This window comes from Antrostomus carolinensis, unplaced genomic scaffold (assembly GCF_000700745.2).
Source record: "Antrostomus carolinensis isolate BGI_N321 unplaced genomic scaffold, ASM70074v2 scaffold18295, whole genome shotgun sequence".
Lineage (NCBI taxonomy): Eukaryota > Metazoa > Chordata > Aves > Caprimulgiformes > Caprimulgidae > Antrostomus > Antrostomus carolinensis.
The window spans coordinates 1-25,732 of NW_010314479.1; the positions used below are offsets into that span (position 1 = coordinate 1).

The 25,732-nt window shown below is 37.7% G+C and overlaps 1 protein-coding gene across 1 annotated transcript in view; it reads right to left on the minus strand.

Annotated features, from left to right (window-relative positions):
* Positions 1-7,891: 7,891 nt before the first annotated feature.
* The window catches only part of LOC104524705 (proprotein convertase subtilisin/kexin type 5-like), a gene marked incomplete at both ends in the record, with an annotated part of 36,705 nt that continues 18,864 nt past the window's right edge, over positions 7,892-25,732 (minus strand). Inside the window, 4 exon segments of the mRNA XM_010167664.1 lie at positions 7,892-7,960; positions 8,297-8,494; positions 10,457-10,593; positions 13,903-14,005. Coding sequence (XP_010165966.1) covers positions 7,892-7,960; positions 8,297-8,494; positions 10,457-10,593; positions 13,903-14,005 — 507 coding nt within the window.

The window sequence follows — 25,732 nt, forward strand, 5'->3', positions numbered from 1 at the left end:
CTCCCAGTTTATACTTGTGCCTGGTGTTACTTCATCCTAAGTGCAGAATCCAGCATTTGTTGGTGATTATAAAAAAACGAAGTTCTGGTGGAGGAACCAGTCTTGGAGACAGGTATTGATGTCCTGGGCTTGCTTGTTTCTTCCAGTGTCACTCCCCATTACTGGGAGGATTAAGAAAAACACCACTTGTGCTTCTGAATCCTTCAGCATTCTTCCCAGGGTCCTGAAATCTCTGTTGATTGACCTTGGTCTTCATGTTGAAACTTCACTGGTACTCACGTGAAACGCAGGAGTGAGTAATAATTTGAAGGCTGTACTCTAACCTCATCAGTTTTCTGATGACACCCCTGATCTGGGCCCTAGGGAGGCAGCAAACTTCCCGGAAAAGAGGGTCTGGTGTGCAGATGGTTTAGATTATATTTGTTTTAATATATTTGTTCTTCAGTAATTCTGGCAGAATGATTCAGCAGCTAACATTTCTTTACTGTTTTGATTCATGAAGCTCCTGAACTGCATATTGTTGAAGGAATAGCAATATATGCTTTGTTTGTCCTTGTAATTTTAGGAGTACATTCATTGTTTGGCCAGTGGCTACTGAGCTAGACGAACTTTTGTTCTGATCCAGTATTTTTCTGCTGTGCTCTTATTTCTACAGGGAACTCTAAACTAAAACCTGGAGTATTCTGTGTTTGCAGAACTCATGGTTCAATCTCATGTCTCAAGTTTTTCCAATGACTTACCCCAAGCCTGTATTTTACTCAGGAAGTAATTTTCTTTCTCAGAGCAAGAAAAATTTCTAAGACAGAATGTTTTATTTAATACATACGTTTTGTATCTTCAGCATGCAAGGAAAGTCTCTTTTACCTACACTCTAGGAAAGACAACATCCTCTAATGTAATGTTTTGCCTATACTGAAATGTCTGTACAGAATATCAGAGAACAGTTCCAAATCTTGCTGGGCATTCTTTTTTTTCACAGATTGCACATTATCACTCCAGGAGCCTGTGGAAACAAGTCCTATTATCTGCAAATCTAAAACCCATTCTGCAAGATTAACCTGTTGAGGAAGATTTAGTCTGAGATAAAAAAGGATCCTTACCATAATATTCCTTGGTATTTTGAAAGCCAAGGTCTATACATCATCAGGGAAGGCTTGAAGAAATTAAGTTTTCCTTTGTGTTTCCTGGTTTGCTATGGGAACCAGATCACTTTTCACTCATTAATCATGAGCACAGTCTGCCAGAATCACAATCTGTACCTGTGAGCTTGAGTTTGTTCACAGTGCTGCCCTTTTAGCTATCCCACAAGTTCTTTAAATCTTCTCCAAATACCTTTTCTCTCACTTCCACTGTCTTATATACTCTATTTTCCACTCATCTCAATCTGTATAATGGATCTCATAGAGCATTTGCATGTTATGTTTGTACATAGACCTTGTAATCCAGAACAAACTAAATAGTTAGGTTCTGGATGACCTTTGAAAGTTGCTCATGCTTTACCTTGCTAAAAAAAAGTGTCACACTTGGGCCTAAATGCCTATTTTTTAGTCTTTTATTCTCAGAGTCACCGCTCCTTCAGGTTTCTCAGTGTTTGTCTCTTTTGTAAGCTATCTTTGAAAAAGAAAATTGCGATGGTTATTCTGAACATTCTTCACTCTGCACTCTCACTGAGGAGAACTTTATTCTCAGTGTTAGCCTTTGAAAATAATCCTGGTGCAAAGGTTGTAAAAGCCACACTGTGATACTTCCTGCAGAAACCTGGATGGACCAAAAGGTGATACACACGTGTCCTGGTTTTTGCTAGGATAGAGTTAATTTTCTTCTTAGTAGCTAGAAAGCACTGCGTTGCTTTCAGTGAAGATTGTTATGAGAACAATGTTGATAACTACAAGGACACTGGGCTTGGGCAGTTTCCAAGAAGAGAGGACTGGAAGGGGCATGGGGAGAAGAAAAGTGCAGTAGTCAATAAAACCCAGAATTGACAGTTGGATATAGCAATAAGGTATTCCATATCATACTACCTCAAGTTTAGTATATTAACCAGGGCTGACCGGAAAGGAGGGGATTCTCTCAGGAATCGCTCAGGCTCGCTTTTCTGGGATTGCAATTTTGGTTTTGGGGTTCCTTTTCACTCCTCTGGGATCGTTATCAGCGGGTGGTGAGCAATTGTACTCTACATCACTCACATATATATAGTTGTTATCATTATTACTCTTATTATTCTAATTTTATTTTACTCTAATTATTAAATTGTTCTTATCTCAACCTACAAGTCTCCTTACCTTTACCCCTCCAATTCTCTTCCCCATTCCCTGGGTGGGGGGAGTGTAGGGGACCAGGCGGAGAAGTGGTAGTGCTGCAAGTGGCTGTGACTTGTTTGGCTGCCAGCTAAGTTAAACTATCACAACATGGTATTCTGCTACATGAAGATGAGGTAATCTCTGGGAAGCTGTGAGAAGTATTCATATCATAACATGTCATACTTTCGCAAGTTGTGTGAGGTGAGTGGAAGTGAACTAGGTGAGTAAGAACTGAATTAGGAATGTGTGGCTCCATGGGAGGACACTGACAGGAAGGCAAACAAATTGGGAGAGTGCCCAACTTTCACAATTTCTTCTGAGAAGAAGACCTATCCTTCTGTTGTCTCCTATGAATTTATGAATGATCCACTTGAGCTCTGTATGTTGCAAATATTTAGCTCCTCAATTAATTAGGTGCTCATATTTAGCATTATTCATTAATGGTGTGGCAGTTTCTGCTTGTGAAGTGTACATATGCAAGTCTGTAGATATTGCATATCAGAGAAGCTGGTCACTTATCACATTCATAAGTACTCATATTTTGTGTCTGTTCATTATGAAGGTGCAAAAGGGCAAATGTAAATTATATTATTAGAAAGAGATAAAGAGCTGAAAGTGTTTGAGAAAACACTTTGGTCCATGTGTTGTATTTTAGATATATCAAACAAGAGCCAGGATTGTTATGTTCTTGCATTGTATTGACTCTGAAATTATCTTAGAATATTTACTTTAGGTGGTGTGAATTCTGCAGTTTTACCTTAATTTTTTTCTCTTGTCCTGAGTGTTGGCTTATAGTCAACTGCTTTCTAAAAAAGCTAAATTTGAGTCTGAAGAAAGTTTCTGAAACTAATTACAGTTTTAAGACTCTGGAGAAAAGATGAGTGCTATTCTGAAGTGAAATAAATCTACGAGTAAGTGAACCTAAATTGAGAGGTGGCAGGTAAATGCTTCAATGGCACAAAGAACATCTTCCTCCTTAATGACACTGCCCCAGCAGAACTTTCTCTTTCACAAGCTGCTTTTGTTGAGGAAAATGGATTTAATTTTGTAGACTTCATGGTGTTTTCTAGTGCCCATTAGAAGACAAATCATTAAAATTTAAACATGACTTGATGGTTAGAGGTGATGAAGACCAGCAGTTCCCATGGATCTATCTGATCAGAGGGAGCAATAGCTCATTGCTGCTCTAGAAAGCAGGCTCAAAGTGTCCAAAATTGTTTTATCAGACCAAAGGTACCGAAGTCATGATCTTGGAAGTGTGGACTTGAAATTTATTCAGCAGATTTTCTTAGACCCTTTGTCTGTCCAATTTTGTGCTTGTGTTTGCTTGTATAGCAGCAGGGATATATTTGAAGCTTGTAATACTTTAGGATTAAACATACATATTGAAGTCTATGACCATTCTATGATTCTAAGTCACCCTTAAGATTTGACTTAAGTGTCTTTGCCTCTCACTTTGGATATCAATACCTGTTCAAGAGTCTGCCTTTCAGATCTCCTAGGATGCTGTGCACTTGAGAATGCCTGTTGCACTACTGTGGCAGTCAGAAGAGTCAGATGCATTGGAGAGTGTGTGGCCAGAACAAGGTAAGGAGGTGAATCCTGCTGTGCATAGCCATTGTTTTGACACTGTGTACACAAAGCCATAGATACTTTTGGGATTAGTGCTATCTAAAGCAATTTTCCTATTACATATCCCAGGACCTGACAGTGTCTGCAGGCAGAATTAAAATTCTTTATCTCCTTAAAATATGAGCAGCCTCTGAACTAATGAAGTGAATCAGAAAGAAAAATATTGCCTGAATTTAAAACAAAGCATAATCTCTGTTTAAACTTCAAAGACTTATCTATTCATGATAAGTCTCTCTGACAGTTCCTATCTTTGCTCTTAAACCTTCAATGCAGATATAGTAAAGATATAGTGACACACTGAAGCCCTAAACCAAAACTGGGTCCAAACTTGGAGGAAAACAGATAGATTTTACTTAATTCCTTGAGGATCCCAAAATATATTACCACTGTCAATCTTCCACCTCAGTATCCTCATGCCTGATGAACAATAATGTGCAGCACTACTTACTGGCTGTATTTTACATTCTTTGAAATGTCTGGCATGGGATGTAAAGTATCAGGCCGATATAGAAATATGATACCTGTGTCTTAATCTGTCTGCAGGGTCACTACTGATCAAGAAGAGAGATTTCTCACACAATCTGCCTCCACCACTTACTCTATTCTGCTAGCACCTGGCCTCATGCCAAAATTAAGTAAGTCTTTCTTACTCATTTTCTTGCCTGCACAAAGCAGCACAACATTGCCCAAAACTGCAGGCAGCAGTTCAATTTATTCCTTGGTGCCCTGTGAAAAAAATTTTAGCCAAGAATTGCTTGTCCTTCAGGTTAATAGGAAAACAGGCAGTTCACTTAATTAGCATACATATCCCTCCTTAAATCTAGATCTGTGTCTACAAAAAAGAAAAAAAATTCAATTAACCTTTGTAATTTGTAGATAGTAGAAGAATCACCTGCATTTTGTTGCTCCCATTTTACAATGTAAAGTCACTGTGGTCTGATATTCCTTTTTAAATTCCTACAGCTTCTATAAGTGCTCCTGCACTCAGTATAAACCAGAGAAGTTAATTATTTTTATCTCTTACAGTTTATGTCAAAGGGTGTCAAAGCACTTCAGAAAGAGCAGGTGCCTGATGATTTTTTGTGAGAGAATGGTCTTGAGCCTTTTACAGATCCATAAGTACGGGCAAAATGTATTTGTATTTGCATATGAATAACTACTTTTCAGTATGTGAACTATATAATTTTGATTCCAATTGCTATGATTACTCCATTTTTCTTCCTTGCTTTATGTTGGGTTTTGTTTGTTTGTTTGTTTTGTTTTTTAAAGAACATTCCCTTGAGCTTTCTTCTGCAATTCTAGTAGAAATGTTCATAGCATTGGAATGCTAAAACCCTACTGCTGCTCTACAGTTCTTACTTAGATTAAATTTGTCAGTGGTGTTGAAAGGAGGATAAGACAGAGATTGGAAAATCATGCAGCATTTGCTTAATTTTAAAAAAGTTTGTAGAAAGACCATAAAGATGTGAAACTAAATTTATCAGATTTCATATTTTTCTACCTTGAAATTTTACTACTTTAAGTTATTTTTATGGCAGTGTAATTTCTTTACAGCTTTTGAAATAATCCATTTCTTCTAAGAGAGGCAGTTTGACTGTTTGGGGTTTTTTTTTAAAAAAGTCTTAAATATATCAGTTTTCTGATAAGACATAAGAAACCCATTATTGTGCTCATTTATCTATGAAGAAAGTCATTGATCTGCCAGAAAACTCATTGAATATTATTATAAGACAAGCAAACAGCATCTCTACCTGATTAATTTTGAGTTTGAAGTTTACAGGTCATGCTTTATTTCAGGAACACATGGTAATTTGCAAAAGGTGTTTGCGATTTTGCTTTCCATCCGCTGCTGTGCTTCTGTTCCAAATAGAGTTAGTATTAAACCAGCCTCTTTGACTCTCAATAGTATATGCATCATAACCGCCAAAGAGTTTCCTTAATAGTATACGCCATACAAAACTCCGTCTTCTTGATACTTCCAACTTTACTCAACAGTCGAAGTTAATTGAGTTGTTGTTTTACCTGCATCCATTCTGTTGATCTTGGATGTTTTTGAAAAGCATCATCAAATTTTAAATCAGAACTCTGAGTGCAAGAACCTTAGAGTTGCTATATAGTGACTGTCTGGGATGATTAATATTTAGGAGATCAGTGATCTTCTAAGGACAAAGGTAAATGAGTACAGCCCTTTTTCTGCATGCCAGCTGCCCATGAACAGTCTTGCAGTCTCCTTATGCAGGCTTATTAAACTCATACACAAAGAAAATCAGCTTCTGAGTTACTTGCAATGACTATTTTCAAGAGAAGTTGCTATTCCTAGTGCATTTCACCCTAATTCAAAGCAAGGATTGTCTCCAAACAGTTGCAGAAGAGATATGAAGAATTTTAAGTCACGAGTGTTGTGAAGAGCACTGAAAATATTATCATAGGAAAGTAACATCCAATAGCAGCAATAAAAATTGGTATTAAAACAGATTATCTCCCTTAACTTCTTTTCTTCTTTTTCTCCCTACAACCAAGCAGATAGCTGACATTAATCTGGATACCATACCATCCAAAAAAAGACCACAGTGTAGTTGCAGTCATGTTCAAACTTTGTCCCTCCAACTCTTCATTTGGTAATATTAAAAGCTACAGGTGTAGTTACAGGGGAAAGCATAAGGCTTGACTGCATTCATGCAGAACAGCTGGTCACCAGAGTCATAGGGAGTTTTACGATATGACATATTAGATTGGATGGCTGGTATAAAGAAGAAAGTACTATGTGATGAAAATCCTTGTGTAAGTTTGGTATGCATGAACATTCATGGTAGTCTTGTTTACCATGGAAAAATGTTGTTGACACAAAACCAGAAAGAACATCAAAATGGTTGTGATAGGTGGGGGTGGTTTTTTGGTGTTTTTTTTTTGTTTTTGTTTTGGTTTTTTTTTTGGAGGGGGTGTTTATTTTTCTTATGGGGTGCTTTTGCAGTTTTCTTTCCTGCTGTTCACTCTCCCCTGCATAGCAACATTCAGTCTCCTGGTACTGATGGTAGCGCCCATTACACCAGCGCCCAAAAAACATGAAGGACCAAATGGGAGAAACCAGAGAGCCCAGTCAGTGAGTCTGAGGGTCATTTGGGAACTGCTTTACCTAAACTCTGAACTCTGTGGTTTCTGAAGAAAAAAAATGTCTAACATTGTGAATGAGGACTGCCTTTCTGATGGGCCACCCTGTTGCCTCTCAGTCTTGAGTTAGTGATCAGTTGTACTCCTTCAACATAGCTATAGAAAACAAAATTTTCTTAATGTAATCAGAGTGGAAACAATAAATTGTGAATGTTGTTTGAATATCTTTAATCCTCTGTGAAGGTGAACTATTGAGGTGCAGATTCAGTCATGTTCAGTAAGTTAAACTACATTTACCTGAAGACACAAACTCACTGTCAACACCATATTATGTTGAGAATAGCCTTTTTTTTTTAATCCAGCATGAAAAATGAATCAATGTTTTAGTATTTTTTAGGGCAGTAGCATTGATATTGCAGTGATTTGCTCTTGAATGAAATTTAAGGTCTGTCCTTATGTCTATATCCTTAACGAAAAAGCACAGACTAATGATTTATTTTCAGGTCTAGAAAATTTGAACATCTATGATAAAGTTCTGTGTTTGATAAAGGCTTCAGAAAGTCAGTAAATCTCTCAGCCAGAATGTGGCATTCAAGCAGGAAAAAAAAAAGTTCTGCAAAGATTAATAGCTAAATTAATACAAAATTTATTCTTATTTATGCTGGATATAGAATTTAGAAATGGTGTTAAAAAATAAATACACTGGGAAAAATACAGTTTACTTGGTGAGAGAATGCAGCAGTGGCTAATTGCTCAGCAGCATGCACACAGGCTCGTGACAAGAGAGAGAGGAGGAATAGTTTTTCCCTTCTTTAAGAATAAGGATAAAGGTTCATAAAGGGAATATTTACCCAATTTGCAGCTCTGGCATCCATCTAAACATGGTATACAATCTTCAGAGTCAGGATCTTCCACTTCACCTGTGTTTTGCAAATCACCAATTTTGGGTTAATTCTAGATTATGGAAGGCCAACATTTGGAAGTACTCAGCAAGGTTCCTGGAAATAAAATTTGTCCAAATCCAAAAAGGAGAAAGATTCACAGAAATTTTTTTTTTTCATTTGTTCCTGTCTAATCCCACTCAGTTTGAGGAAAGTACTCCTGGTTTACTTTAACATGATATTAGAAGGGAATCAGAGCTGGACTTTAAGGACCTCAGGATCAGGTGTGATTGTATATTTCAAAACAGACCCTTAACCAGATTTCTGTATCAGTTTAAATAGAATATTTGTTAACTCCTACTGGAAGATGCTTACCTTTTCTACAACTATGCTTCTGACATATGTTTTGAGCAAGGTAGTAGCCTCTGAAACATCTTTTGCAGTGGTTGGAGTTCAAGCACACCTCACAGTGGCCAGGGCAAGCCACACAGGTATGCTCTGAGTGGTAGTGACCGGGAGGACAGCTCTCCCTGCACTCCCCATGATACAGAAAACGTTCGATCCCTCTTCTATCTGTGTGGCAAACAAATAGGAAAAAGATGTCAATAACAGAGGACATTTGGGTTTAAGAAGCAGCTTTATGAAGCATCAGTGCTGCAGCTGGTGAGAATGAATATTGTTCACTGACTGTTAGGTTTGTACAGTTTTACACCAGATGAGCTAAGATGCAGAAGAGATTCGGGACCTCAAACCTTCCACATTCCTGGAGATTTATGACATATAGAGATGTCAAGCCAGTGAATAATTACTGTTTACATCCATCAGTCTAATAAAATAAGGGTCAAAAGATTTCCACTACTGAGTTCCCTGCAGTGAACATACAAGTATTTGTACTGTATGATACATGTAGAATTGCCATTAGGAAAGCAAAACTGTCCACTTCACCTTTGGAAAGGATCAGTCTGTGTCCATAACAGATAAAAAAATAGCCTTTATCCTAGTCACAGCTAGACTCTGGAATCACTTAGGTTTGAACCAGAACTGCAAGCATGCATGTGTTTGCTATCACAGCAATAGCATTCTCCAGGGCATGGGATACTGGGAGGTCCCCTGCTTCAAATCCTTCTGAATTAAAACACCTACAGCTCCATGTGCCATGTGCTGCAACACTGGGAGTTTTCTAATGGATTACTCTGCAGTATAAATTCCATACATTATTGTGCTTTGTATTTGATTTCTTTAACTATAGAGCAAGAATTTGCTTGCCATAATTTATTTTTGAAACTGCAGAGAAAGCAGCTATAATAGGGAATAATTGCTGCACCATAGCAGAAGTATTCAGACTTTATTTTACTTTTTATGTATGAATCTTTAGAAAAAATTTTTCCAGCCTCCTCAGGGTGTGACTCTCATCAGTCTTCATTTCTTGATACACAGAAATACAGAAATTTATATTGCTGTCCACCACTTGAGGGACTTGAGGGACAACAGCAAACTTCTCCCTCACATTGGACCTGAAATAGCATTTGAAAATTTCATCTACTCAGTCACATTTCTCAAAGTAAGAAAGTCAATCGTATTATCAGTACAACAAATTAATGCTAGCCATGCTAGTGTTTTTTTGTTTTCTAGACACTTATTACTAAATAAAGTCCATTACTAATGGACCATTAATGACTAGGACTGAAATGGAAGTAGCAGCTGAAAGGTAAAAAGCTGTGAATCCATTGTGATTTCTCAGAAAAAAAACTTACCAAAAATTCCTCTTTATGAAGGGAATTGAAAATTAAATCTTAAATACTCATTTCCAAGAGCAGTTCAGGCTAGTTAAACATACCTGTATGTAATAGCCCCACGTTCTTTGCCCACCAGGTCTTATAGAGGTGAGAGGGAATAATTTTTAAGGTGGAGCTTCAAAAGGAGAAGAGTTGCTACAAATTTAATTATAATACCCTCTCTCTCAACCTAAGCTATATAAAAACATGTTAAAAAGACAAGTTTCTTGTGTTAGTGGTAAGCTTCTTTGCAGGCCCCACTTGTCCAGCTGTGGGGACACAGCAGTCTGCAGTGGAACCCCCCCCATGCTTGTTTCCTAGCCTTCCCCAGACAGATGTTTTGGAAAGCACCCTGGCTTGCTGCCTGCTTGTGCAAGCTTGCTCCATTTCAGTGTAGCACTTACTGCATAGAGGCTGGAGGAGGCATGTATGGAGCTTTCTTTTCCAGAGGCAGGCTCTGTAGGTTTTCTGTCCTTTTTTTTCTGTGCTACTCTTTCTGTTTCTGTTAACATAGCTCCTATTCAAAATATACCACGGGAAATGCATAAATATGCAAGGACAATGTACAGTTGTCTCCTCTCACTTTTTAAAAAATAAATTGAGTTCCAACTCCCTTAAGGTTAAAACAAGATTATGACGCAGATCAGTAGCAAAAGCACTACTATTTTGTTGGCTCTAACAACTGGACCTGAGAGCAGAGGGAAGAGGGAACTTGGAGGCCAAGCAAGGGGAAAAAGCTGCAAGAGGAAATCTTTCTTACCTGTTCCACAACTGGTGCATTTGTTAGGTTCACTTCCACTGCAGTCCAGGCAGGTATGATGGCACAAATGACATTGTCCTTTGAATTCAAACTTTCCTCTGGGGCATTGCATAACACAGCGACCATTGTCAAAGACTCTTTTGAGGCAGAGAGAAGAATAATTACAAATTTTGCAATTACTTGTTCTTTAAATTTAAAGCAAACTAACAAGAAACTGAAGATATTCTTCCTTCACTCTGTTTACAAGAGTCTTTGCACTTTACTCCTTTGTTTTCCTGATCTTATTCATAGTATTTACTAAGTGGAAAATCAACCATGTTTTGAACCTGCATCTTAGACTTCAGAGATTGTTTTTTTTCTGAGATTTTTCTGAGAAAAATCAGCTTTTGGTCCTGTACCTAGATGTCCTTCTACTATAATCCCTGCAGTGGTCACTTATGTCTGCTAGAAGGAAAGCAAGACTTAGTCTTTCTCTGTGAAGGAATGATGTTAAAGTTTCCTGTTAGTTTTGCTTTAAAGGCTTCCTATGAACAGTGCTATGGCTTCAATAAAATGATGTTGTACATAAAAGTCAAACATCTATCTGAATCTTGGCCTTTAGGAGCTGTATTTTTAGAACTGCATATCTGCAAACACTTAGAATTTTTGATGCTAAATATTCTCTTTTTTCTGGGTAATGAAATATTTGCTACAGAATCCCTTTATGTAATGAAAAATTCTGTTCCATTTTTCACCACTACTTAATGTCTGATGGTTTTAATCTGTTTGGTAGAAAAGTAGAAAAGCATCAATAGAGATATGAGTATCAAAGAATGTAAAACAAGTTGGCTAGAATTTGACAGTGTTTTCTATATTAAGAAAGTAAGAGAGGAGAGATTGTAGTCTTCCACACTTAGCTGCTTTGACCAGTTTGGAATCTGAGGACTAGGGACTTAATTTCTAGAGAAGTGGAGCACCATTCAGGATCTTAGTACAGATTTTGAGACTATCAGCTTGTCTGTACACCTAAGGAACAGTAGGCTTTTCATAACATTAAGATAGTGCACACTTCCTTGGAGCCAGCCAATGGTGATAGAGAATGTCTGTAATATGTCTTCATAAATTTGAGTTGCTATGGTCATTGTCAGATTTATTCTGAAAGGAGATAAAAATATTTGCAAAGTTCAAAACCAATTTTGTCAAATGGTCTTTGAAACCATTTAAAATTTGTGATGATTGGAAAAGACCAGGCTTATTAGGTGTGAAGGTGTAAGAATAGGCTATCATGCAAACACCCTTCCTGAAGTGCATGTAACAAAAAAACCCAAACAACTTAGGAATTGATTAAAAAGACTTGTGAGACTGAAGGCAGACTGCCAGAGGGAATCAGGGAGAAACTTGTATGGCTATATGGACTACTCAGCAAATATGTATCTCTGCCCTGAAGTCTGACAGTAAGTCCTATGCAGACTGTAGCTCATACAGCTATTTCTGCATGTTTAAGACCATTATTCAGCTCTTCGTGGGAACTGCAACCCCCCATGGTTGGTTTCTGTGCAAATGGGACAATGTGACAGAAGTACTGGAGGTAGCTGGGCTATGCTTGTACGACATGCAAATATTACTGTATTCTACTACATGTGCTGGCTGTAATGATGGCCATCCTTGCAAACAGCTCACAGAGTGGTAACGTATATTTTTCTCGCTTTTTGTTGTGTTGCTCCTAATGGAAGACACAAGCAGGTCAGATCTTGTCACTAACCTTTGTAGCTCACCCAGAGATGGATGAAGAATTTTTTGAAAATCAGTTTGGCTGGACAAAAAACTACAGTTCCATAATTTTTTAAAATCAGGTAACAGCATTTTGAATTGTCAAACAAGAACATGATCTGACAGTCATTTTATTATGAAATACGACGAATAATGCTGAGTTTTCACAAAGAACAGGGATTGTTCAGTGTTTTCTTTTTCACATTATTTTTAGTAATCCTCCCTCCTCAACTCTTTTCATCCTTTTCAAAGAGGAAACGTGTTCCCCTGTGGGAAAGCAGCACTGCTGAATTTTAGTCTATGTTATCTACTGGCCACTCATTACTGTCTTCAATAGACACCATCTGAAGCTCTCAAGAGTTACAGGACTTAGGGTTCTGTTTCAATTAAACAGGTTTATTTCAAGTACAAAATGAATAATGTCCATTGGAAGGATTTACTCTTTAGCCTCTGGATGAGATTTTTCTTTATTATTATTTCTTTTACTACAGACTGTCCTAATATGACTTTTTCTAACAGCTTTCATAATGTGTAGAATGAGCACAGAAAGGTTTTGAAAACCTTAGATACCAAAATTGAAAACTGTTAGAGGATTTTTATGGGGGAGACAGCAGCACCATTCCAAATAGCCACAGAGACTTCATTACTGCAAACACATAGGTGTTTTTGCCTAATGGTGTTCTATACCTTCTTTGTTTTGCAAATTGCTCTGTGTAAAGCTCACAAAATAGGTTGCAAGATAACACAGACAATCTAATTTAAATGCAATTGTGAATTTAAATGCAATTGTGAATCAGAGAAATCCAGTTCGTAGTCCAAAATTCTACACAGACTTCCTGTGCTAATGCCATTTCTGATGTAACACATCTTAATTTAATACTGTTTCCTCAGTTATTAATTTGTTTGGACCCCATTGGTCCTGGTGTGTCTTTTATTGATATAGTCATATCATAAATATTTGCAGGGTAAATTGCAGGATTCCTTAGGGATTTTTTTTTTCTATGCCTTACAGGATTTGATTCTGATTTCATACCAGTGAAAATATCAGCTGGCTACAATGCACTCCAGTGCAACAGAACCAGAGCTATCAGTGCGAGAATAAAGCTATTGGTAGAACATGAGTTTAAAACCAGTAGACTCCTGGATTAGGTGTGAGATGACCTAGACACAAGCCTCCAATCTGCAATGTCCTATGGAAAAGCTTCTTTCTAGTTCACTCTTCTCATGGCATCTTAGAAAATCAGCCTAACTTAAAATGCCTCACTTAGGGAACGAAGTTTAGGTGCTATGAATATCTCCTGAATTAGCTGATTGTTAGCCTCAGTGTCTATATTCATGTCTTGTGCCAAACTCCATAGCTGTGCACAATTACAGACACCTAGACTCCTGTTAAATTTGTCACTGTTGTGATTCTATCAATTTTGATTTCGAAAGGATGATGATGAAAGAAAGACTGTTTCATGTGTTAAAATATTTTTTTCTCTATCTGAGGGAATCACCTGGTTAAACATCAACCACCTGTGTAGCCAACTGTCTTGTTCACATCATGCTTGTTTTTTCACTTACCCTGGTTTTGTTTGCCCTAATCATTGCTTGGTTCTTCAGCACCTCTGCAAGCTAGTGCTAAAAACCATACAACCCCTTCTCCAGATGATGATGCGAGGTCTTTGTGCTGCACTGTACTAGGAGATGATTACCTTGTGAGTGGGCAGCTGATGCAGTTGTCTAGCTCAGGCCCAATGCACTTCTGACAGGATGCTTCACACAACTGACATTCTTGGAAATCATCAAGATACTCCCCTGGCAGAAAAAAAATTGTTTATTTCAGATCAACATCTCACATTAAAAAAAACCATGCATCAAACCAGGTTGGAAAGCATAATGAATAAAAGTAATTAGATCTGTTTTGAATTACTGAAACAAACACATTTCCCTGTGGTATCAGGAAAACAAATACTGGCTCCCTTGGGTAACCAGGGTACTCAGAATTAGTAGTTTCTAGTCCTTATTTATTTATTTTATTTTCCATGTGAATCTGACAGAGAGTGATTCTTGTTGTTCAGGTTAATGCTATTTCTTTTGCATCAGCTGAATTAATTGGACTCTTTACAATTCACCATGGAGACTTACATCAAAACCAGTGCTACCTAGGAGTACTCTTTACTTAATGTCTTTTGTGCAGCTGCAACATGCTTCTGATTGATTGCATGTTGCAGCATGAAGAGTGTGCTCTCCTGGGTGTGGGGCATGTTCCGTGAAAAGAAGGACTTGAGTAAGCTTCCATTAGTCAGAGACTTGTTGGTGCTACCCAAAACTCTAGCTATGGCATCTTTTGTCCCTTTCCCAAGCCACTACTGGAAGATTGCATATCTAAAAGACCTAGACTTTCATTTAGGCGGAATGAAAATTTTGTGCCCAAGCACCTGTTTGGACTTGAAAAAAAATAACTAGTATTACATGAATTGTTGCCTTAAAACTGAGATAAAGATATAAACACTTCCAGATCATGAATACACTAGTACTACTATGGGGCTGAAGTGTAAAGTTTGCCTCTTTATTATTATATTTATTTATTTATTATTAATACTAATATTAATTAAAATATTGGCACCAACTGGTAAATTGTACACATCAAAACTCTCAGAGCAGATATATTAATTTACTAAGCAGCATGAATACCTCACCTGTAAGCAGCATCATGTGGGGACAGTAGATCAGTTTATCAAGCAGTTTTATAAAGCTCAAGATTAGATCTTTTATGTCAGTTTGTTATGGGAAAATTTATTCTGAGTCCCTGTATTTGAAAGAGTTGGCTGTTCCTTCATTCTTAAGTAATGGAAGAGGCTGGGCAGAGCGTCCTATATAATACATAAAACCTGCAGTTTCTATGGATACTTCAATATGAAGAAAGTCTTTCCACTTGCATTGCTGCTGGGAAATCCAGATTTGGCAAATGCAGTGAACTTTAGGAGTTAAAATACAAATGTGGAATGACTTTGTTTTGGCTCTCAGTTACAATGCATTCCTTACATTGAAGAGCAAAGGCACTGTACAAGCAACTTTTGCTGTTAAGTGTAGAACAATGTAGGAAAGAAATATTTTCTAAAATACTGCAATTTACATTCTCTGTCCCTTGTATTTTTTACTCCATATTAATCTACATTAACAAATTTTATAATAGTTAAAATCTCTGGTATGAGATATAAGCTAGGATAGTACTTATCATGCTTAAAGGGATGGGAACAGTATAGTTATAAAGGCATACCAACGGGAACGTCCAGCTAAATGTGCGTGTAAGCTGAGATACTCAAAATGTAGGTAAAGATACAGTTTTCATGTTGTAAAGGTTCGTGTGTATCCTGAAGAAAGGAAAAAGGTAAAAGCCAAAGGTCGGTGACAGAGCCACATAAAACACAAAGGCACTGCTCCTCAGAGTCTCTTGATGAAATCAGGAAAACAGAAATCTGTGTATGCATACACATTCACACATTTTTTTTATCTAAAGAACATTTTGTATATATATATATATTTATATACATTTATGCAGTACCACACATACCCATGTAGGCCAGACCTTGAATCGTATAAATTGACATAATTCCATGGAAGTGGTGTAGTTTTTCTGAACTGCCACACTGTATCTTGTATGATAAATTACTTTATAAAGTACTAGTGATAAAAATATAAATTGTATAGCTGTTTGACATAAAATTCAGCATGATTCTGAATTTATCCAGATATTACTGAGATAAAATGAGGTATTGATGAATAACTATCACAGTACACAGTACTTATAATTCTCACTTCGTAGAAAAAAAGACTATGGCTTGCTAACCAGTAGATCATCAGGCCATTGACAGATTTGCTTAATGTAGGCCCCTTGAGTCTTTCTGATCTGTATTCAGAGGGTATAACATGGAATCCCATGATCTCAAATGCTTTGTGAGATTTTAAAATATAAGTTTATATTATATATATATGTGCACATATATTTGGATAATAGACAACCATGAAAAAATGTAGTATCTGCAAAGCCTTCTAATGTAGGTCTGGTGGCCCAGTGCTTTATACTACTGGCTTTAAATCACTGAGAAATCTATCAGGGCAACATTATTAAATAATTGCTTCTTTTATGTTTGTGATACATGTTAGAAAATTTTTTTATTTCTCCAGTCCTTCACTTTATTTGCCCACACTGCCTGTATGCTAATCCATCGGACCTGACCTACTAATTCATACACCTCAAATCCTTCCCACATAGTAGAAGTACTTGGTTTTAAAATGCTTTTGTTATTTCTTTGTTATCCCTTTCATTGGAAGTCCTGTAATTAATTTCAGCTGTGCTGGAATAGCGCCAGGAAGACCAGTTCTCCAATTACTTTATCCTCAGAGTTGAAGCATTTTAAAGCATAAAATTATGAGAATGTGCACCAGAAAATACGTATTAGGACCTCTGAATTGCAAGTCACATCTAAAACTGTAGATCTGCCACTAAATGTTAATGAAATAGTTTTTAGTGGATATTCAAAGAGTTAACACTGAAATGCAACTTTAAAGAAGACTTAAACTATTCCAGAGGGCAGTTTAACTGTTTGCCAGAGTTCCTTGTGGGCAATATATTTCTTTACAAATCTCACTAGATAAATATTAGTTAGCAAAGCCTCAACTCTCTTTTTTTTTCTCTCTTCTGCATTAAAATTCTTTATCTGTCCAACAGACGTAATGGAGGAGTACTTTCAGTGATGCATCTCAGCTATACTTCAATTAGGCAATGCTCGTCATTTACTTTGGATCCTCCCGCATTTAACCTTTATTTATTTCTCAATTCTGTTACCTGGTCACCTTGTTTAAAAACATTTGTCATCTTGTTTAAAAAAAAGGAACTGAAGGTATTATAGGAATAAGGCTATGTTAAGACACTTAATGCCTCATAAGAGGTAGATTTTTATGCATAGTTTTTTGCATCCCTAGACAAAAATGTTCAATTCCACATCTGGGGCACTGTTGCCATCAGGTTGCAGGCTGTGCCTTTAACAGCATGCAAGAGCCCTACACTTAGGCTAAGTTCACATCGGTTGATATGATGTGTTTTAAAATGAAGTAAGGACAATTATCTCCCATTAAGGAGTCAGAAAAACTGAGTTGCAGTAAGATCATTGAGCTCAGAGTCTAAAAGCAAACTAGAACCTGTTTTCTGAGTCCCAGACTAGACCAATATCAGTTGCCAGGTCATTGCTACATCTTTACATATGCAGTATTAAGTGTACAGCCCCTGTCAAAATTTCTGTCCTGCTTTTCAAAAGCTGTGCCATTAATTAACAGCACATGATGTTTCAGGAGACCAATTCGATGAGGGTGTGAATATCCTTATAAGTTTTGTCTGGATATATACAGTTTTAATGTGCTCGCAGTCATAAATGAGTCTTTCTCTTGTAGCCCCTCCATGAGCTTTGTCACTGCAAGTCACATGTTACTTCCCCACTTCTCTTAACCAAAACATCACTTTATCTAATTTTAACATGTTAATTTGTTATCTTGTATAGCATTTACCCAATGGCTTTTCTCTATAATCAATGAAAAAAAAATGACCTTATTTCCTCTTTTGCTTGTTTACTTTCTTGGGAACATGGATATAGATTTTATACTTGGGCTCTTGTATGTAATCTTATGGGTTACAAAGGTTTCACAGACCATATAAAGAAACATTGATCAGAATTGTTTTTCATCAATCAGCAGTAGAGAACTGAGAGGATTCAGTCTCAGGGAGCGCTATGCTTTTTCCATGTTCAGCCCTGATACATTTTATTTTGCTGGCTTGTGGGATGAGCTCCTTGAGTTCTGCTGAAGAAATGTGTACCCATAAAGCTTTAAGTCCATAAGGAACTTTGACTAACCTGCATATAAAAAGCCATTAAAATTCACACTGAGGATTCCTCTTAAAGTTACCCCTCTGTTTAGCCCAACGCCTTAATGTTTGATAGGTTACAGTTCCCTGAAAGAAATCTTGTCTTCATCTTGAAAATGTTAGGACATGGAGATTACAGCATTTATTTTCTCCCCAAATTTTGGGAAGTCATACAAAATGTGAGCTTGTTTTCCAATTGTTTGTCTCGCTTCAGCTTTCTGTCTCCTGCTAATTATTCTTTTTCACTTAGTCATTTTACACAACGACCAAATTTCTGTCTCCCTCTTTGGATGTGCACAAGGGCCCAAGAAGATACCCTTCACAGGCATAACTTCGATGTGTATGATTTGAGGTGATGAGAGGAATTCAGTATTGGGAGTCTTCTTTTCAGAAGTGCTCCAGTCAGTAATGAACAGAAGGCTGAAATTAGGATGTTGGTTCCTAAGTCGCTGAAGCTCCTCCTTGTGCCAAGGGACAAAGCAGAACCTTGAAAAGGGCTGAACATCTCTTCCCTGAACAGTGGTGTGTGGAGCTGTGTGTGATATAATGATTTTAGGATGAAAAGCCCTTTTGTTGCAGGATTAACTTAGATCACACAGAGCCTCAGGTTAGCTTTAATCATGATAGGCAAGACAGAGGCAAGTGCCTTTATCAACTACACTGTCTTACACAACCCTCTATTCTTTCCCCTGCAGAATAAAAATATTTACATTAGCTAAAGCTGCCTTCTTTTTGCTGATACAAAGGGATTTTTTCCCCCTTTTTATTCTGTATGTTTCTTCCCTCATTTCTATGTAGTATTTATACAATGGTTGTTAGAAACCCATTGAAGAGCCAGAGTCCTCAGGGCTACTGAGCAGGCACAAATAGACTCCAGAAAGCCATTTTTTAGTATTTTAAAAACCAGCTTTAAACCTCTGTTTGTATTAATAATGTGGATGCCTGGAAGTAAAAGCTGGCTGGGATCAGGGTTTCTCCCTTGCCTCTGAAAGCACAGAGGCCAGAGCCTGGCAAGTTTTTCTGCTGCTTGTCTGAAGCCTGAAATTTGACAGCCCCATGAGAAAGTGGGAAGGGGAATGGAGCAATCCTGATCTGTATTGCTAAAGCTTTGCTCTGTACCCTTCTTACTTCTTGAAGGAGGGGGAAATACTACAGCACTCTCGAAATTTTAGACTGATAATGGAAAAAAAAAAAAAATCTGTCTAATTTCTCCATTTCTGGAGCTTCCCAACTGGAAATTTCCCTTTCTGATCTTGCAAAATTTCTTATTTTTTTTGTGAAGCTCAAGAGTTGGGAATTTCCTAAAAGGCAGTGGAATGGAGACACCTGAATCTCACTGAAAATTATCTCATCGTGCTGATAGTACTGCTTTGGAAATCCAGGTAGTGTCCTCTGAAATATGCAAAAGAAAGGTGGAAGGTGACTGTATAAATTGAGTAAAGCTAGCGTTATTTGCCCCTGGAGTACATTAAAGATAGAATCTTTCTATGCTGGAGGAAAACACATGTCATAGTCCACAGGCAACCATACTAACACAGCATCTCTCTCCTATGTTATATGGCAAGGAGTATGTAATTTGTATCGACAGAGCCTTCCCTGTCCACAGGATTTCTGCAGTCTAACTTGGATAGACATAAACCTGAAATGGGAAGAGCTGGATGTCTCAGGGCAGTGTTTCAGTGGTGTCCTTCGTCTTAAACAGAGATCCCTGCACAGAGTGTTTGTACTGGAGATCTCCAACTTAAATCAGGATGTGAACACAGATCTGCTGATAACTGGGCAGATTTCAGCAGGCAAACCATTGTCCTGACAGGAGGTAAGAACACAGATTCATACTGCTAATCACATGCAACTTCTTTTTAATTTACAGAGATGAATACATATTAAAACCTGAAAGAAACCTGACAAAAAGATAAAAGTTTATCTCCTTGGAAGTAAGGAGTAGACCAAATTAAGTTTTTAAGGAGACGTATAAAGGAGTAAATTTTATTCCTATCTATAACTCTTCAGCCAATTCAATACCCTTACACTGGTGCTCTCCCTTGCTTAAAATCTCCTGTTTCCCCATCTTCACTATAAGCATTTCAGGAATAGCCAAGGTAATTGCTTTTGATTATTACCCTGGAAAGCACAGTCCAGGATGTTTCCTTTAACCATAACATGTTCTGTGCTGAGGGTGCAGAAATGGATAAATGATACAGCCCTTCTAATTCAGATACAGCTGGAGAGAGACTTTGCAACACCATTTGGCTGTAGGGGCTCTCTGAACACTCCTTTCAGCCTTGGGATTGAAAGGGTTCAGGGAGGCTCTGCTAGAGGCAGACCCAGCAAGAAGAGTCTACACACCACTTCAGTTCAGTATGGCCTTGCTCTTGGAGTTAGAAAAGGGGCTACTTTATTTGGGAATGAATATTTGAGTTATTTCTGTATTTTGATCCAGTGGCATTGCACAGAATGACACATTGGCATGGTCACAAGCACCATGGCTGACAGGAATGCAATCCATGGGGACTGGCAACCAGGTGCTAGACTTTCCTTACAACACACATCTCAAAGAACATCTGCAGGCATCAAGAGAAGGGCAGTGGGCAGGCCTAGGACAATTGTAAATGGAAGAGATATGCAGTATTACCTGAATTGTAACTAAATCACACTAGTTATCCTCCAGTGAACATGCAGTGCTATTACTGAGTTTGCGTGGTGGAGCCATTAATTCTCCTTGGGTAAATAAATACTCACCACCTGTCAACATTCTTGTGTCTCCCCCCAGCCTGACTGGAAAAATGGGTACTTACTCAGCTCATTGCATAACACCATAAAGCAAAGATGTCTACTGTGTTTTGTGACAGGGCAGTATTTTTTGCCTTCAAAAGCGATGTTGTTTTCCCAGAAGACCTTGAACAAATCCATCTCCCAAACACTGAGAAACGCTGATAAATAAATGACTGTACAAAGGACATTCTTCTAAGCTATGCCTTGCCCATCTTTGGCAGTAAATGCATGAGCTGCTAATAAAAAAGAGATGTAGCAAAAACCAGCTTTTGGTGTGGCACTGAGAGACTACATTTGTTGCTTACTGGAATTATTTTTTTTTAATTCTCAGAGCCTTCTCACCATAATATGCTTAACTTTGACTACATTTCCCATGCTAGAAGAGAAAATTAGCTCTATTTTTACGCAATAAACATTGCTTTCTAATCCAGAAAGTCCTTCCAGGATTGCTTCAATCATAGTGTGGCTATTGAAAATATAATTCTGTGGTGCTGTCTGCTACCCTTGCACAGCAGGTGAACATTACTGCAACCTCTGGCTTTATTCTGAGGATTTCAGAACAGTTTCCCTAGTGAGACACAACGTTACTGTGCTCTGAGACTTCACAGAAATGTCCCAGGTCTTCAAAAGATCTGAATCCTCTTTGCTCATCAGTATGGAACCAAAGGTGCAAATGCAAGTGTTTGTTCCACTTCCACTGGTTGGATGCAAATCCTAAGGTTCAGAGACTTAGTTTGTTCTCAAGGACAATGTGTGGCTACCCACAATTCCTTAGTCCTTGCTAATAAGGAGGATTGAAGCCCCAATACACTTTCATGGCAGGCGGTATTAAATAATCAGCTAATCAATTTCATCGAAAATTGAAATCTCCCAAGGTAGTTTTAGTAAGACAAGCAAATAAAAAATCTGCCAAACATAAATTTTTTTTCTGCTAAACAAAATGCTCATAAAAATATTTTTTCAACCTTTTTTCCCCCATATATTGAAAATGCATATTCTGAAGAAGCTCATGCAAGTTGATGTTTGTGTCAGTTTCTTTTTGATGAAAACTTGACTAGGATTTTTCTTGGTATGCTGTAAAACCTTTTTAATGCTTGCTTAAAATATTTTGCACAAACATCTAATGGCAGAAATTTTCTTGATTCATTCTGTACCAATGACATGACAATTGCATATCCAATATAAATATAAGGCATGGTAATAGATCACAGACAAGTTATTGTTCCGCGAGTCGCGCTGCAAATTGAAAGCTTTGACTCATACAAGCAGTCACTTAAATGTCTTTACAGGAATCTTGAATTTATAACAGGTTTTCTTACAGTTAATTAAATAATTTCATTAAAAAGTAGCAGATAGTTACCTAAAGTGGCCACTCATCCAAATAATGCTCACTCTGGTTGTGATGTGGCTATTAAGATGATTAACTTGGTCATAATCAGTTGCAAGTTGTATTTAGTGATGGGTGAAATTGCTGTAGTCAGCTCTAGTATCTCTGAATATAGGTTTACTCATCTTCAAGGCTCATACTTATCATTACCTGACAATGTGGAACAAGCAGTAGACCTGCTGTTACACAATATATATATTCAGTAGCAGGGTTGCTCAGAATTTCACAGGACATTGGAAAGTTGCAGTCCCAATAGGGACTGCGGTAGTCTGTAAGGTCTTAATCATTAGAAAAGGTCTAAATAATCATTAGAAAACACTGTCCTCCATAGAGGGGGAATTTGCAAAGCCTTCCCAGAAAGGGGCAGGAAGTGTCAGTGGAGACTGGTGTGTAGGTAGGCAGGGTTTAAGCCAAGCACCACAGGAGCTACTGGTCAGAAGTGTAAGGTTTCCACTGATATATCTCAGCAGGTACCTGATTTGTGGATCCCACAGCACTCGTGGGATATATCCGCAGCAAGAAAGGGAGTAAGGCTGTAACCTCGTTGCAGAAAAGAAAACTTCTATTACAAAATGACACTCTCACACAACAGGTTTCTGCAGGATGTTCTGCAGGTCTGGGGCACACTAAACTTTTTTTCTGGTTAAAAATAGTGTTAACATATGTAAGAGATTTTCTTTTTTGGACTAAAGCTCTCAATATCTTTGAGACTTCTAGTAAAGAAGACATCTGTTTGGGGTGTCCAGTTTGCCTTTATATTAAGGATTGTGTAAGGATTCTTCTAACCAGATATGAACCAGCAAATACTTTACCATGGAAGAGACATGGCTTAGCTAGAAGAGCATCTTCAGTTTGTCATTCTTTTTGACTTGTGATATAAATAAGGCAGAAATCAATGAACAGATTTGGACTGATGCCATCCACAGTCTTCTCAGACATGGAGAAAAGTATCCTTTTGTTCATGCTTAGCAGTTTCTGATCTTCCATATCTGTTCTGCATACCAACAACACAGTGTCAAATACTGAGCACCATTGAATCAGCGAGAGAGGATCGATGGCCTAAGAAAACTCTGCAGCTGGGAACAAACTAGTTTTCTTCAACTGCAATCCTTTTTGTGCAGTGATCTTCTTGTACAAGGACTAATTATAGTGCTGCTTACAAATTCTGCTTGCATCTGGCCACTGCTATTAAGGCATTACAAATCAAAATGATCAAAGAGCCTAAGCTGACACCAGAAAGTACTGGTTTTCAGCCTGAAACTCAGTTTTATGCTTACTTGTCTGTGAGACTTCACAGCTCAACATTTACAGATGTGCCCTTTTTGTCCAGAGCTAAAGCAAGTTTATAATCACTCTTTGTACATTTCCTACCTAAAGAAGATGCAATCTTGACAATAAAAGACACCACGATTGACTGAATTTCTCAAGCCAATTGGAAAATGAAGGTGGGGTGGGAGCTGAAAGAAGCAGCTCTTCATACAGTATTGATGTCCTTATATCAACAGACCAACCTTTTTTCCAGGTGTGGTCTTACCAAACTACTGCTAAGAAGGTGCCATCCCACATAACGCTTGCTCCCAGGACTGAGAAGGCTGAGAGGGAAACTGAGAATGATGACCTAACTACTTGTTTTGAAACCAAGTTGGTGACAATGAGATGTTTAAGGCTGAAAAGTGGGTTTTTTTCTCAGGAAATTCTTTACATGGCCTCAGTGATGTGCTTAAAATGTCATCTGAATATATAACTTCTTGGATAAGTTGCCACTTTGGTCTCCACTCAGGTTGTAGAACTAAGTGAGAAATTAACGAGAGCATCAGCTCAGGCCAATGGAGGATCTCACCCTGCAGGGGTCACAGATGAGTCTACATGGAATCCTTTTGATCTATGGGAGAGACCAGCCAGCCTGCAGTTCTCAAGCAGCAGTCCGGGGTTGTGATCTGAGGTGCACTGGACGTGAGTATTAGCACATGAACAGACATCAATAGCTCACTGTGCAAATGGCCACGTATAACTGCAAAGATGAAACCTTCCTCCTAAACTGTCAGAGCCAACAGATAGTTATGCATTTAATTTTTTAATCCCAAGCCTGCAAGAGATGAAGACTCATCACAAACTCCTACAGGTTAGAGGAAGCCAAGGTTGCTACACACTAGGGTTCAGACATGGCTCTACTGCTACTACACAAAAAGGTGTCCTCCACAGAAACCAAACATTTCTGCCATCATAAATTCCATCACTTAAAACAAACGAACAAAAAAACGCAATAAAATTAAACACCCTTACCCTCCCACTTCATTTCAAGGACTTGCGTGTGGTATGTAAGTGCTCTATATCAAAAGCTACCTGTGCCCTTCAACAAAGATGTTTTACATATAGATTATCAACATGTTTTTCCAGACCAAAAGAGCAGGAATTTAGGTTAATTTAATAGAAAAAATAAAATATGGAATAACATTGATTTTGGCCAATATCAATTACAACAGAACTACCCTATTTTACAAATAACAACTGAACATTTTACACATGTACAGTATCTTTTCAGTAAAAATGAATTTGGATATAACAATGTGTCAGGTTTTTTTAAAGAAAACAAAGATATTAATTTCTTCTCTATAATAGTGTTAGAGACATTTGTAAGTATCCAAACAAATTCTTTACAATCCATTACATAATTAAATCTCAATTATGAATATATATTTATATATATAATATATATAATATTAACTTAAACTTTGAAAGCATTATGTTCTAGTTAAACATGTTATGCTGAGAAATGAGGCAGTAACAGATGAGTAGTTAAACTAGCACAAATTGAATTATTTTCAATTTGAATGTTTATCAGGAAATTTGTAATGGGCATCAAAGGAGCTTAACTGGCCCCCTGTTATACTGAATCAGGTTGTAATAGTTTATCTGCTCTCTGCTAGAGGTGGCACATTACCTCTATAGGTTTGTATCTATGTGTTTGTAAAACTTCCACAATAATTTTTGATCCTCTTCATTCTCTAACATTTACATGCTTAAACATCTGGAATCCATTCTCTATTTGTGTGTCCTGGAAAGATAACTGAGAAAGACACTTATGTTTTAAGTATTATCCCCTGAAAACAGTATATTTGAAGTTCAATTTACTGTTTTCTGTTAAATGACTGTCTTTTGAACAGTGTGCTAAGTGAAGCTGATGAAGATGCATTAAATGGAAATTTGTACTGGCAGCCATGTGCCTGGGTAAAGAGAGAAAGGCAGCGGCCGCTTCTCTCACAACTCAGGATGGTTTTACAGTGAGGTAACTCCATTAGCCTCAGCAGGACTATACCTGCTGAAATTTCTATTGTGAGCAGTTAAAAGCAGATTCAGGCCCATCACGACATGATTGTTACACCAAGAGAACCACTCATTTATTGCCCTATATGTAATTATTCCTAGAGAAGTATTTGGCACAATCATAAATCCAATCCTGTAA